The sequence below is a fragment of the Dendrobium catenatum genome, unplaced genomic scaffold (assembly GCF_001605985.2).
Source record: "Dendrobium catenatum unplaced genomic scaffold, ASM160598v2 fragScaff_scaffold_249, whole genome shotgun sequence".
NCBI classification, from domain to species: domain Eukaryota; kingdom Viridiplantae; phylum Streptophyta; class Magnoliopsida; order Asparagales; family Orchidaceae; genus Dendrobium; species Dendrobium catenatum.
This window is the reverse complement of record NW_021318711.1, coordinates 1,949,328-1,963,161: the sequence shown is the minus strand read 5'-3', so window position 1 is coordinate 1,963,161 and position 13,834 is coordinate 1,949,328. Positions and strand designations below refer to the sequence as shown.

At 35.1% G+C, this 13,834-nt stretch overlaps 1 protein-coding gene across 1 annotated transcript; it reads left to right on the top strand.

Annotated features, from left to right (window-relative positions):
- Positions 1 to 510: 510 nt before the first annotated feature.
- On the top strand, positions 511 to 3,705 carry LOC110092528 (aquaporin PIP1-2). The gene is made up of 4 exons (XM_020817116.2): positions 511 to 866; positions 2,155 to 2,450; positions 3,119 to 3,259; positions 3,432 to 3,705. Exons 1-4 carry the CDS (start codon positions 536 to 538, stop codon positions 3,525 to 3,527), a joined length of 864 nt encoding a protein of 287 aa, XP_020672775.1. The 5' UTR covers positions 511 to 535; the 3' UTR covers positions 3,528 to 3,705.
- The last annotated feature ends 10,129 nt before the right edge of the window (positions 3,706 to 13,834 follow it).

Genomic DNA, 13,834 nt, shown 5'->3' with positions numbered 1-13,834 from the left:
TTTTATATTTAATTTAAAATTTGAATATTATATAAATAAAAATTTATTTTTTAATCAGTTATATAAATAACTAAAATTTTAATATTTGGAGAGCATAATTCAAAAATATAATTAAATAAAATGATTATTCATTTGATAAATTTTATCGATAAAATTACTTATCATGAAACTATATATCATCTTACTACATATATTTTCATCACTCTACTTTTTATGTGGTCATCCTATGTATCATTAGAGAGATTTTTAAATAAAATTGATTAGCTAGAATTAAAATAAGCATAATAGTCCATATTTATTTTCCTAATAAGTAATATCATTCCACTAATCATATAAAATACAGTTTATTTTGATTTGTTAATTAAAATTTTTGAGAGCTTAAATTCAAATTTTATAAATATAATTTGTATCCAGAACTCTCTATAAATACCTCATCCCAGCACCTACCCTAAGAAGCAATAAGCTTTTGAGTTTTGCTTGTTATCTTTCTGGCTCATTTTTCACAGAGAGAGAGAGAGAGAGAGAGAGAGAGGAAATGGAGGCGAAGGAGCAAGATGTGAGTTTGGGAGCAAACAAGTTTTCAGAAAGGCAGCCTATAGGCACTGCTGCGCAGAGTCAGGATAGAGACTACAAGGAGCCTCCTCCGGCTCCTCTGTTTGAGCCCAGGGAGCTCAAGTCCTGGTCTTTCTATAGGGCAGGAATTGCAGAATTTGTGGCGACCTTCCTCTTCCTCTACATCACCATTCTCACTGTGATGGGGGTTTCCACTTCAAACAGCAAGTGTTCAACCGTTGGGATTCAGGGGATTGCTTGGGCTTTTGGTGGCATGATCTTTGCCCTTGTGTACTGCACTGCTGGGATCTCCGGTATTTATGGATTCTCTTGTTCTATTTCTTCTCTTACGTTTGTTGTCGTCTTGGCGACATTTTTTAATGTCATTGGCTATTCCTTATTCCGGAGATAGAAGCTTTAAATTAGATTTCTTCATGTCTTAAGTGTGTTTTGTGAGGGAGCTATGCCATGTCTTTCTTTGGCGACAAAGGAAATTATTTTTATGTTAGTTTATTTTGCTTATTCTCCAAAGCACTATTTTTGGAGCATTTGGAACTACGAAATTTGTTTTAGTTTCCAGGAGAAAATTACCATGAAGAAATCGTTGGGCTTGAACTTCTTTTGTTAACTTTGCGTGCATGTTGTGATGTTAATATGTCTGTAACTCATGCATATCCTATAGCTTAGCATAAAGGGGCTGTTTGGATGCGAGGTTTTGATTTGGATTTAGAAAAAATATTGCGAACAAAAAAATTTTAGACATAATTTTAAATATAATTTTTCTCTCTTTTTAAGTTCATCTTCAACTGAAAATTCTATTTTCACTTCAGGATACAATAAATGTCAAATCAAATAGTAATTTATCTCCAACCAAATTTTATTCCTCACACAAAAAAAGAATAATCTTTATATTTATTTTATGACAAAAAATGGCTTCCACTAATATTGCTGTCAAACTCTTTATGGTGGACTCAAAAATGTGTTTTCATTTGTTATTTTGGTGGTCTCTCGCTAGAGCTGCAAACGGGCAAATAATGTTCGGTTGGAGATGCCCTAAGCTGCATTTAAAATTAGGTAAATCTTGGTGAAGTAGGATTTAAAAGATTTGCACCACTTTTCACTTCTCTCTGTCTGTTCTTATCTTTGATTCAAATCCTAAATTTATAGATTATTTGTTAATAAATTACTAGAATTAACTAGATTTAATATCTGTTATGCCCAAACGTTTTCAAGCCTTTTGGATTTTCTAATTCTTGATTTACGAGATTTACTAAATCCCACTTCAACTAAATCCTCTTTAGTTAAACATCCCCTTATTATGAACTTGATAACTCAACTTTTTTGTTTTAATTTGAACTTTGAACATGCAATTTCGACAGTTTGTATATAACTTTAATGTTTAATTAGCAATTTCTTGGACTTGAAATAAATACAAATTGTGTACTCCATCTCCTTAAAAAAATCTGTCCTTTGAAGCTTAGCTAAGCTTAATATCATCTTGCTTTTCTATTATTTACCAATTTTTCTCTTCTTCCAGGCTTTTCTCTTCTTCTGCACAATTTTTCAAAGAGCTAATGCTACTGGCTTCTTCACTGTGGGCAGGTGGGCACATCAACCCAGCAGTTACATTCGGTCTCTTCCTGGCCAGGAAACTCTCCCTGACTAGAGCTCTCTTCTACATTGTGATGCAATGCCTTGGTGCCATTTGCGGTGCTGGTGTTGTCAAGGGCTTTAAGAAGGGTCTCTACATGGCTAAGGGAGGTGGAGCCAATGTGGTGAACCTGGGCTACACAAAGGGAGATGGCCTCGGCGCTGAGATTATTGGAACTTTTGTTCTAGTCTATACTGTCTTCTCCGCCACTGATGCAAAGAGGAATGCCAGAGATTCTCATGTTCCTGTAAGCAATCTTACTCAGCCATTTTTTTGTTAGAGCCAATTTGATTACCTTATTACCTTCAGTTTTTTGTTTGTGGAAATAAGTTGGGATGCTAAGATTGATCTTACATGCAGCCAATGCAGTCCTGTGCTTTTAGTTGGCTTTTTGTAAGAGCATAAAAATGTCAAATAAGCAAGAGTCCTAAGATTGGTTTGTTTTTTAGAGAACAATTGCAACCCTACTTGATTACAATTTTCTTGCCTTTTTTGGGTTTTTTGTGAAGAATAATTATTTTTTTAGAACCAAATTTATAAGAGTAAAGCACTTGTAAGAAAGTTTTTATCCAACTTTTTCTAGGAAGAGGAAAAATTATAATAAAACGCTATAGTATAGCTTTAAAAAAACTTACGTTTTTGACAACAGTTCTATAGCAAGCAATCACTCTAAGACTTCATTTGGAACAGCTTTTGATCATCATTATTTTTTATTTCTTTCAAGAAATTTTTAGATTAAAAAGTTGTTTCAGAAAATAGTAAGAAAATTGTAACAAATTATCACTTTGGACTATGACAAGTTCTATTTATTTTTGACTTATTTATCATCCGGTCATGGACAACAAGAAGCAAAGTTTTTTATCTTCAAAAATCATTGATACTATAAATTTACTGTTTACTGGTGTTGATACACAGATACTTGCTCCCTTGCCTATTGGCTTTGCTGTTTTCCTTGTTCACTTGGCCACCATCCCTATCACTGGCACAGGCATCAACCCAGCTAGGAGCCTTGGTGCTGCCATAATCTATAACAGAGATCATGCTTGGGATGACCATGTAAATCTCTTAATACACTTGTGATAATCAAACTCTTTATCCTACTTTTCAAAGATCACTATAGGCTTTGTTTGGGACGGCTTTTTTCCTGCTTCTTAAAAGCTGCTTTAAGAAGCCATAAGAAAGCAAACAAAGCCATCATCTAATTTAATTCATATTCTTCTTATTTCAGTGGATTTTCTGGGTAGGTCCCTTCATTGGAGCTGCTCTGGCTGCCATCTACCACCAGATAGTTATCAGGGCCATCCCATTCAAGAGCCGGACTTGATCAAATATTGACAGTTTGGCGTGTGATGATCATAATTGTTCTTGTGACTGTACCTTTTTGTTCTACTAAATGAACTGCTGTGTAATACTACTATTTACTATTCATCCTTGTTCTCGTTTACTGCTGCTATGTAACAGCTTTTAGCTTCCTTTGATCATTGCTTTCCTTCTTAGCTAAATTGCAAGGGTAGTAGGCTACATTGGGACCAGCAACATGTGAGCAAAGCTGGCTTGGTGATAATTTGAAAGACTTTTTTTCAGATTTTTATTGGCTTTCATACTGAACTTAAAAATCAAATAATGACTAAAAAAATCGCTTAGAAAATATATTTTTTGTTTAAAGCGGTCATTGAGGCCTAGGAAAGATCCATGTTTGATTAGTTTAGTATGCTTTGAAAGTCATCTTAGGAAATTATAACTCCCCTATTGACTTATTCTCAAACAATTGCATGTGAACTCATCAATTATGGTCAGTTATGTTGTGTAAATTTTTACAATATCAGTTAAACTAAAGATAAAATTTTGATGTTCATAATAAAGTAATCAAACTAGACTACTAAAATGTTAGTTCTATGATTGCATGGCCTTGTAGTGCATAAATGGGCATATCATACTTCTATGAGATCTTCAAGAAAATATACCTTTGTAGCATCAATTATTTATTCCATTTCTTGATGAGTCTCAAATTGACTTACATTTCTTTCTTTCTTTTTTTATGATTCACCTTTTTTTATTAAAAATGATAAAAATATATGTTTCTATTATTGAAAAATGTGTCTGAACCTAGATTGAACTATATCATAATATGGTTTAAATATTGATCAAACAACCATGCCTAATTGAGGTTTAAATAGGGTTTGAACAATGATCGAATAATGTGATTTAAATAAGGCTAGAATATGTATTAGAGCATGCTCGAATCATGTTTGATCGTAGTTTAAATAAAGACTGAACATAATTAACACACATTCTAAAAAAGATAAAAAAACATAATATTTGATACTCTATCTAATTCTATATTAGAGCTTCATAAAAATTATCTAATCTATAACATATAAGAATAAAAACCATGTGTTGAAGCTACTGATGAATAAAGAAATGTCGAACTTCACCAATATGATCCTTCTTGAGTGAATAAATTTTAATCGAAAGTGATGAAGATGATGTCACAGAAGAAAGCTAAAGTGGGAAAGAGCGAACATTATTTTTTTAGGATAATGAACCTTAAGAATAGCAGGAATATTTAAGTTTTTCATTTTGGTTAAAACCCACCTACAGGCTTACATGTTAATATGCCAAAAATTATACAAAGTCTTTAAGGAGACCTCCAGCTCTCTACTGCTCGACTGAGCTCCAAAATTGTCAAAAAATACCTTTGAGCTGGTTGTCCCCACTAAGCAAAATTACAAGGCAACCTAAGAAAAATCTAACTCGTCCAAAAGCTAGCACCCCAAAATATAAACTCCAAATATAATATTTCAGCTCCATCTTGCCACCAATTAAGAGATCAACATCCATAAAAAAAAAAAAAATCGTCTAATATATTTCTCTAAGAAAATAAATAATAAACATGTTTCTCTTATATTTTTCTTATGGGACATATAAATTTTCTATATATTTTAAATGGGACAAGTATCATTTCTGAAAGTATGTCTTAAAAGAAATTTTTTGAAAATTTGAAGACTGAGAACAATTGCGTGGTAAGTGAGCTTTGCTAGGGTTTGCTGTTTTGGCTACGAGGGTTTTGCTTCTCCTTCGTTTCCTGGCATTGAGGCCGCCTAGCTCTACCATCGGGGTGGTTCTTCTTTACTCCTGATGGACCTCAATCCTCTCGACTTCCCACCTCATCAAGGTACCTCCTTACTAGGTGATCCCCCTTCACTCCAGACTTACTCCTATGCAAATAAAGTGTTCACCCCCTCGAAGGTGCCTGATGACTTCCCGATTTCCTCCGTCTCTTCGAGTAAGAAGCTTTCTTTCTCGGCGGGTGATTTAACGGAGGGTACTTCCTTGTGGACTCTTTCCCTTGTTGGCTACTCCATTGGTCAAAACCCATACTATGAACGCCTTCTTACTTCTATGAACAAGGCATTGAAACTCAAGGGCTCGCTCTCTTTGCTTTCCCTAACTAATGGCTTCTTCCTCCTGAAGTTCAGTTTCGCTGATGATTAAGAGATGGTTTGGTTGGGTGGACCCTAGTTCCTTCTCGGTAAGCCTTTCATACTTTAAAAATAATCCCCAAAATTTAAGCCTAAGCGTGATGAGTCAGCGGCAATTCCTTTCTGGATCAAAATCTGAGATCTTCCATTGGTTATGTGGACACCAGTAGGTATCTCTAAAATTGATAGTTTTATCGGGATACCCTTAATGGTTGATTCTCTCACGGCAAAATGCATTGGGCTTACTTTTGCTAGGGTGTGTGTCCAAATTAACAAAGATTCTACTTTGCCAGATGAAATTCTACTAGAAGTGGATGGAGAAGATATGATTTTGAAGGTTTTGTAAGACTGGAAGCCTATCCGCTGTGAGGGTTGTGGATCCCTCATCCACCCCTATTATTTTTGTCCCTCAAACCTTGATTTTAAAACCACTCTTCATCTAAAAGTCATTAGGGGTAGAAGCAGGAGCAGAAATCCTATTCCTAGGATTCCTGGGTCCTCCTCTAAACCCCCCTCTTGACTCCAGAACCTCTCCCTATCATAATCCCGATTATTGAACCACTTTTGGAGTCTATTTCGATTACCGATGATCCTCTTCTAACCAATAAGGACCCTTTAATCCCAAATCTAAATCAACCTAATGGGGAATCCTCTTCCTCAGGTCATTCTCCTCAATAGAACATATTCTTACCTTCTCAAGTCATTCTTGCCAACAATTTCGCCTCTCTTCAGAGGGAGCATCCTTCTTCTCCTACCCCTGAGGGCGACCGAGAAGAAGATCCTGATGGTGAGGAAGCTGTTGAGATAATAGCTACTTAGTTCTTGCTTGTTGATATTCTTGTAACTTGTATATTTTTTATGATTCCAAATATTATTACTTTGATTATTATTTCTCCTAATATATTTTGGAAGAATTGTTTATCTGTTTATATGTACTAATATTTCAGAGAAATTATACTATAGATTATTGAAGACTTTAAATCAGATTAGTTTAGCGGTTATTGTATTTGAAGTCAATATTTTTTTTTTCATTTTATTGAGTCTGAGAGAGTGTGACTGTAATTGAGTAACTGTATACACACACTAGGGGAGAGTTTAAAATCTATATTTTTTTAAACTGATCGTATTATATGATATGCTTTTGTATTGGACGATCTGATCAGTTATTTTCCATTCGAGCAATCAAACAAACAAATATTAAAAAAAAATTCTAAGTATGGATTGTAGTATACGACTATACGATATACTATTCGTACATATCTTCTAGAATATGAATTGGACGGGTCCCTTTTCATCCCGACTTTTCATCCAGACAAACTTGAAAATTTTTTGAATGATTCATATTGTACGTTGTCGTCATCGTACGTACGCCATCCAGGGTACGAATTGGGCGAGTCCCTTTTCATCCTGTATGATGTCGTCATCAAACGTACATGTTCATTATACGCCATACAGGGTACGAAATTGTGGAGTCCCTCTTCATCCCGATAAAGATGAAAATTTTTCTAATTATTCGTATGGACGAACTTGGTTCATACCGGACGATCATCATGTACGAAATGATTTCATAACGATTCACAATAGGTTCATACACAATAGTTTTTGAAATATTCGTATGTACGAACATATGATCGCACTGTACAATCTTGTATGCTCAAAATAAAAATTTTTAGTTTTTTGAATAGTTTTTCGTGTCTTTGATATAAAAGATCCACTAAAACTAACGTAAAAAAAAATCTTGTCGTTGTGATTTTATAAGAGCAAGTGAAAGAAGGTGTGGGAGAGTATTTGAGATAGATTTCTTATAAGTGGAGTGGAAAGGGTTCACAAGGTTACTCAAAGGTAAGGATCTCTTTGTGATTTTGGTGATTACTCTTCTTTTCTTCATTCTAGTTGCCTGTGAGTAGATCTTTGAAGAAGATCTTGTTCTCTGTCGACACTTGGAGGGTATTAAAGGACGACGGTTTTCTGCCTACACTTGGATGGTGTGAAAGGATGACGATTCTTTACCAAACTTTGAGGGTGTGAAAGGACGATGGTTCTCTGCCGCACCGGAAATTGGTGGAAGAGAGATTTTGTAAAGACTTCTCCGCCTTGTTGTATGGGCAAAATGAGAGACGCTTTGGTAATAGTGCAATACCTGAAGAGGGAGTCTTCAGGGGGTGAACATATATCATATTTGACCGAACCACTATAAATCTTTGTGTCTTTTATTTTTCGCATTTTTATTACTACAAGTTATTTACTGTAGTTGAAAAGTTTTATTTTAAAATTTAAATTAACTTACTACAAATTTTTAAAATTAGTTTTCTATTAAAAAATTTATGATAATTTTTAAATTACCAATTCATCCCCCCTCTTAACTGCCTTGGGATAATAGCTTAGGTTTAACAACCTATACAACATCAACAAGTGGTATTAGAGCCTTACTTCAAAATCATAATTTTAAACTACTTTTTGATAAATGAGAATGGCTACTTTTGAAAATTGAAATACACCTGAAGGGTATTCAATCACTAAACCTCCTTTGTTTGATAATATCCTTTTTTGATTTTTGGAAAACACGCATGTCTACTTATCTACAATTACTTGATTATTTTATGTGGATTTTATTTCAAGAAGGGTATACTAGATCAACTAGATTAGTTGATGGTATTAGAGTTAAAACACCCTTTACTAACTGGACTGTAGAAGAGCGTGACTTAGCATAACTAAACATAAAAAGTTTAAATAGTTTATTTTGTGCACTCAAGTTAGAAGATTATATGTGGGTGTCCACTTGTACTTGCAAAGTGGAAAGGACATATGGGATAGGCTTTGTATTACTTATGAAGGGACTAATGAAGTAAAGAAATCTAGATTAAATATCTTATTATATGACTATGAATTATTTCGTATGAAACTAAATGAATATATTTCTTGTATGTATACAAGATTCACTCAAATATTTACTTATTTGTATGCATTAGGAAGGGAACTAACGAATGCTGAAATGATCAATAAAATTCTTCGTTGTTTGCCTACTACTTATGATGCTAAAATAACTGCAATTACAGAATCTAAAGATTTGAATATTTACTCTATTGATAATCTTCTTGGATCACTAATTGCTTACGAGCAAAGAGTGAGTCAAAGGAAGATTGATGCAGGTGAATAATGAAAGGAGAAGAATATTGTACTGAAGTGGAGGATTCGAAGAGTGATCCGTCACAACCTAAGGATGAGGACAATATTGCCTTAATGACTAGGCAATTCAGAATTTTTCTTAAAAGGAAGCAGAGGAGATGCCAACAATATAACCGAGGTAAGTTTTATAAAAATGTTAAAGTTTTTAATGATGTGATTTATTACGAATGCAGGATATCTGGACATATAAAATCGGACTGCCCAAATTTAAAAGCCACATGAAGCCAAATGAATCTTTTCTAGCATATATATAAGATTCACTCAAATAAAATACAGGAAGATCGCGTGTTACCGGCTCCCAAAATTTGTCGAAAAATGCCCCAAATCCGTCAAAAATTAATATTACCAGTGGATTTCCAACAGATTTTTTTTCGAAGGTAAAACACGCATCGGAAAAGGAGTTTCAATGCAAAATATTCCGCTGGAGATATTTCTGACGGATTTCCGATGAAATAATTATGACGGTACAATTTTTGACATACTATTTTACGTCGAAAATAAAAAAAATATATAAAAAAAAAGATTTTGATCAAACAACCCGCAGTCGTTGGCTACACTAGGACTCCCAGCTCAAATATCCAGCCAGACCATCCCCATGCAAGCTCGCCAGTGGGATCACCGACCCTAGCATCACCAGCCTTCGGCGGGATTCGAACCCGAGTCGTCCAGCCGCCTTCAGCGGGATTCGAACCCGCGTCGTCCAGCCTTTAAAACCCTTCACCACCGTGCCACTATGGCAGATCTGCTTTGTATGCTTTGTTTTATTTTATTTAAACTAAAATGCAATATCAATTTAATCAATTTAGTCAATTTAATTTAATTTAATAATTTTATTTTTATAATGATTTATTAATTTAATTTAACGTTTGAGAGAGTATGATCGTAATTAAGTAATTATACACACACACTGTGGAAGAGTTTAAAATCTACATTTTTTAAAAAACTAATCGTAACGTACGATATGCTTTTGTGAAATGACGACGGTTCTCTACTGCACCGGGGATTGGTGGAAGAGAGGTTTTGTAAAGGCTTCTCTGCCTTACTATGGGGGAAAAAGGAGAGACACTTTGGTAATAGTGCAATACCTGAAGAGGGAGTCTTCAGGGAGTGGATGTATATTGTGTTTCATCGAACTACTATAAATATTTGTGTCTTTTAATTTCTATATTTTAATTACTGCAAGTTATTTATTGTGGTTGAAAATTTTAAAAACTTAAATTAACATGCTATGAACTTTTAAAATCAATTTTCTATTAAAAAATCCATGATAATTTTTAAATTACCAATTCACTAGCTCCCCTTAGTTAGCCTTGGGACAATTGCTTAGATTTAATAACCTATATGGGATTAACAGAAGCCTCTACCACCACTCATTATGAAGAATCCCAAACCTCTAACCCAAATTCTTCTTCCTCTAAACAACCTCTCTCCAAGAAACCCAAAGCCAAATCGATCAGGAAGGCCAAACCTTCTGGGTAGATATATCCCTGCCCTCTTTTGCTACCCGGAATGTTAGGGGATTTAACAATTCTGTCAAAGTGCGGATGTACAAAGACCTCATTAGCTTCTACAACCTTAAGCTTCTTTATCTTTTAGAAGCTAAGATTCAACCTTCTATGACCTCTGACTCTTAGTTTTCTTATTCTCTTGTGCTCTTTGATAATGAGAAATGTTGTGACAATTTCAATTGTTTTACCCCTGGTAGAATTTGGATGAAATGGGATTCTTCTCAAATATCTTTCAACCCTACTTTCATCTCCTCCCAAATTATTCATGGTATCCTTTCTATTGGTTCCTTATCTCCCATTTTCCTCTCGGTGGTTTATGTGACTAATTTGATGGAGGACAGGAAGATTCTTTGGGAGAATCTTATGGATTTATCTTCTAGTATTGATCATCCATGGGTTATCATTGGTGATTTTAATTGTCGTATATTTGACTTTGAGAAAGTTAGTGGCAGTACTTTACCTGCTAGTCATATGAGAGAGCTTACTAATTTTATCTTTGATTGTGGTTTATAAGATCTTGCTTTTACGGGGCTTTTATTTACTTGATTTAACCAAAGGGTGGATCTCCCCATTCTTATTAAACTTGACAGAGCCTTAGTTAATGCTACTTTCCTAGATTTATTCCCCTTCTGCTTATTACAAGGTTGATTCATTTTTTGGGTCTGGTCATTCTCCTCTGATAATGATGGCTTCCCCGGTTATGAGAACTTTTTTAATTTTCATGTTCAAAGATTTTTGGATCAATATGGAGGGCTTTTGGGATGAAATCCTCTTGGCCTTTGATAGACCCATCTCTGCTAGCTCAATTGCCTCCTTTTATAACTGTTTGTGGCATCCTAGACAAATGATGGGCCTCTTCAAATTTCCTCTCTAACTCTTTTTTGGAAGTCAAGAGATTACAACATCAATGCATTTCTGATATTTAGAATAATCCTTTATATGTGTATTTGAATGCCTCTCTTAAAAAGGCTAATAATAAACTTGCTAGCTTGCTATCTGCATGGTCATCTTGGATTGCTCAAAGAGTTAAGGAATTTTTGCTCTCTCAGGGGGAGGATGATATTGGCTTTCTTTATGCTAAGATTAGAGTTAAAAAGAATAGAAACAATATTCAAGAAATCGCATCTCCTAGGGTTTTTCACAACTCTCATCAAGATATTTCTACTGCTTTGATTGACCACTTTAAAGCTCTCTATAATGGCCCTATCCCGGTTCATGAGAGCTCTTTTGACATTCATGTTGGCAACAAGGTTCCTTCTCATCATTTGGATTACTTGATTGCTCCAGTCTCTGATCTTGAAATCAAGACTATTGTTTTTGTTGGGGTTGCCTCCTCTACTCTGGGACCGGATGGTTTCTCCTTTGATATTTATCGGCAGAGAACGGGGCACCAGTTATGTAATGTAGTGAAGCATTTTTTCTCCTATGGTCACTTACCTAAAGGAGCAAAATCCACTGCTATTACCCTCATTCCTAAGGGACCCACTCCTCTAACATCTCTAATTTTAGACCTATATATCTTTGTAATGTTTTTTACAAGATTATGGCTAACATCATTACCAATAGATTAAAATTTGTCCTTCTGTCCATCATTTATGAGAGTCAAGCTGGCTTCATTGCTAAAAGATGTTGTTACGGACAAATTATACTGGCTTCTAAAATGCTCAAAGTTTTTAAAGGCTCTCCTAAGCTTTTTTGTGCCAAGCTTGATATTAAGGAAGCCTTTGATTCAATTTCTAGAGCTTTTCTACTAAACACTCTAAGATAAAAAGGTTTCCCGGACCTTTTTATTAATTGGATTAAGGGGTGTATTTCAGAGGTGTTTTTCTCTATTTTCCTTAATGGCTCCTTAGAGGGTTTCTTTAATTCTTCTACTAGGCTTCGTTAGGGGTTCTGTAATATCAAAAATCTGCTCCAGGATCGTCCAGGACGATCTGGATCGTCCTGGGACGATCAGTGGAATGTTGCTCCAGAATGTGCCCAGATTTGCTCCAGGTGATTTTCTGTACATATCGTCCAGGCCGATTGAGGACATCGTCCGGGCCGATTGGCACTGTAGAAAATGTCGGCCTGAGAATAGTTTTAGGAACCGTCCAGGACGATCCAAATTGGTCTGATCATCCTGGGACGATCTGGCGATCGGCCGGGCCGATCTGAAGATTATAAAGCTGATTTCAAGTCATTTTGAGGAGAGAGAAAATCATTAAAAATGAAAATATCAGCCGAGGAGAGAGAAAGTCGAGAGATTTTGGAGAAAAGTTGATTTTCGGACGACTAAGGGGTGTTTAGGTCATTTGTAATATTCCTTTGTCTTTAATTAGGTGTTTTGGGAGGGATTTAGATTATCTTGAATTTGAATTGTTTTGAGATCTAGGTTTTGGTGTCTTGGGCTCTTGGCTTCGCCGGAGATCTTTTGGAGAGTTTTTCCTTCCTCTCGAATTGAAGGAAAGTTGTATCTTGCAAGTGCTTTTCATCCGTTATCGAAATAAAAGTGTTTGCATCGTTTTCCTACACTTTCATCTCAGATTCTTCTTGTATTTTGGCTGTTTTTCTGCTGTGGACAGCAGTTTTTCCTTGGATCTACTTGATCTTGGTGAGAAACACTTGGAAATCCAAGTGTTTCCTATCACAGAGTCGGCAATATAACAAAATTACATAAAAAAAATGAATATGTTGAATCCATGTTCGCTGATTATGTTGAGAAAAAATCATGTTAGAAGTCATTCTTTGAGCGAATAGATGAATCGATGAGTACATCGAGCAAGTACTCTAAGTGAGTACGCAATTTCATAAGTCTCTTGGCCAAGTTTAACAACTTAGTGCTGAAAGCATAGTTAATGTTAAGTCCATGGCGACTTGAGGATTCCAGCAATTTCAAAATAAGTGTGTTCCAACTTCCAAGATGGCAATTTAATCCAGTTCACATTCTACAATTTCTTGAACCCAATCCAAGTCCTCATGTAACTTGATTAATATGACCCAAGTGAATATGAGCTTACACCGCAAGCTATAATACTTAGGGGGTGTAAACGAGTCTAGTCAAGTATCTGCCTAATAGAGCTAAGCTTATTTAGCAGCAACTAAACTCGAGCTTGGCTCATTAAAAAATTCATAGAATTGAGCTTGACTCAATTGCTCGAGCTCGACTCGATTGTTGAGCTCTACTTCTTAGTTATAAATTAAAATTTCTGTTTTTTCACAATTTTTATTTTTAAATGTAGAATTAATTTAAAATTATTAAAAATATATTATATAATACTAATTTAAATTAATTATTAATACATTATAATTTAATCGAGCGGCTCAACAAGCTTTCGAGCATAGTCAGGCTTGAGCTCAACGACGGAGTTAGGCAGGGTCCTACGGTGGCACGTGCCCCCTCCGAAAAAAAAAACCCTAATACATGCACTTGTTCGGGCATTTTGGGCGGTTCAACAATTGATTGCCCTAATACT

Excerpts from the sequence above, each read along its gene's own strand:
- LOC110092528 (XM_020817116.2), top strand. The coding sequence starts at position 536 with ATGGAGGCGAAGGAGCAAGATGTGAGTTTGGGAGCAAACAAGTTTTCA. Across the intron at positions 867-2,154 it reads CTGCACTGCTGGGATCTCCG|GTGGGCACATCAACCCAGCA; the intron begins GTATTTATGGAT and ends CACTGTGGGCAG. Across the intron at positions 2,451-3,118 it reads CCAGAGATTCTCATGTTCCT|ATACTTGCTCCCTTGCCTAT; the intron begins GTAAGCAATCTT and ends GTTGATACACAG.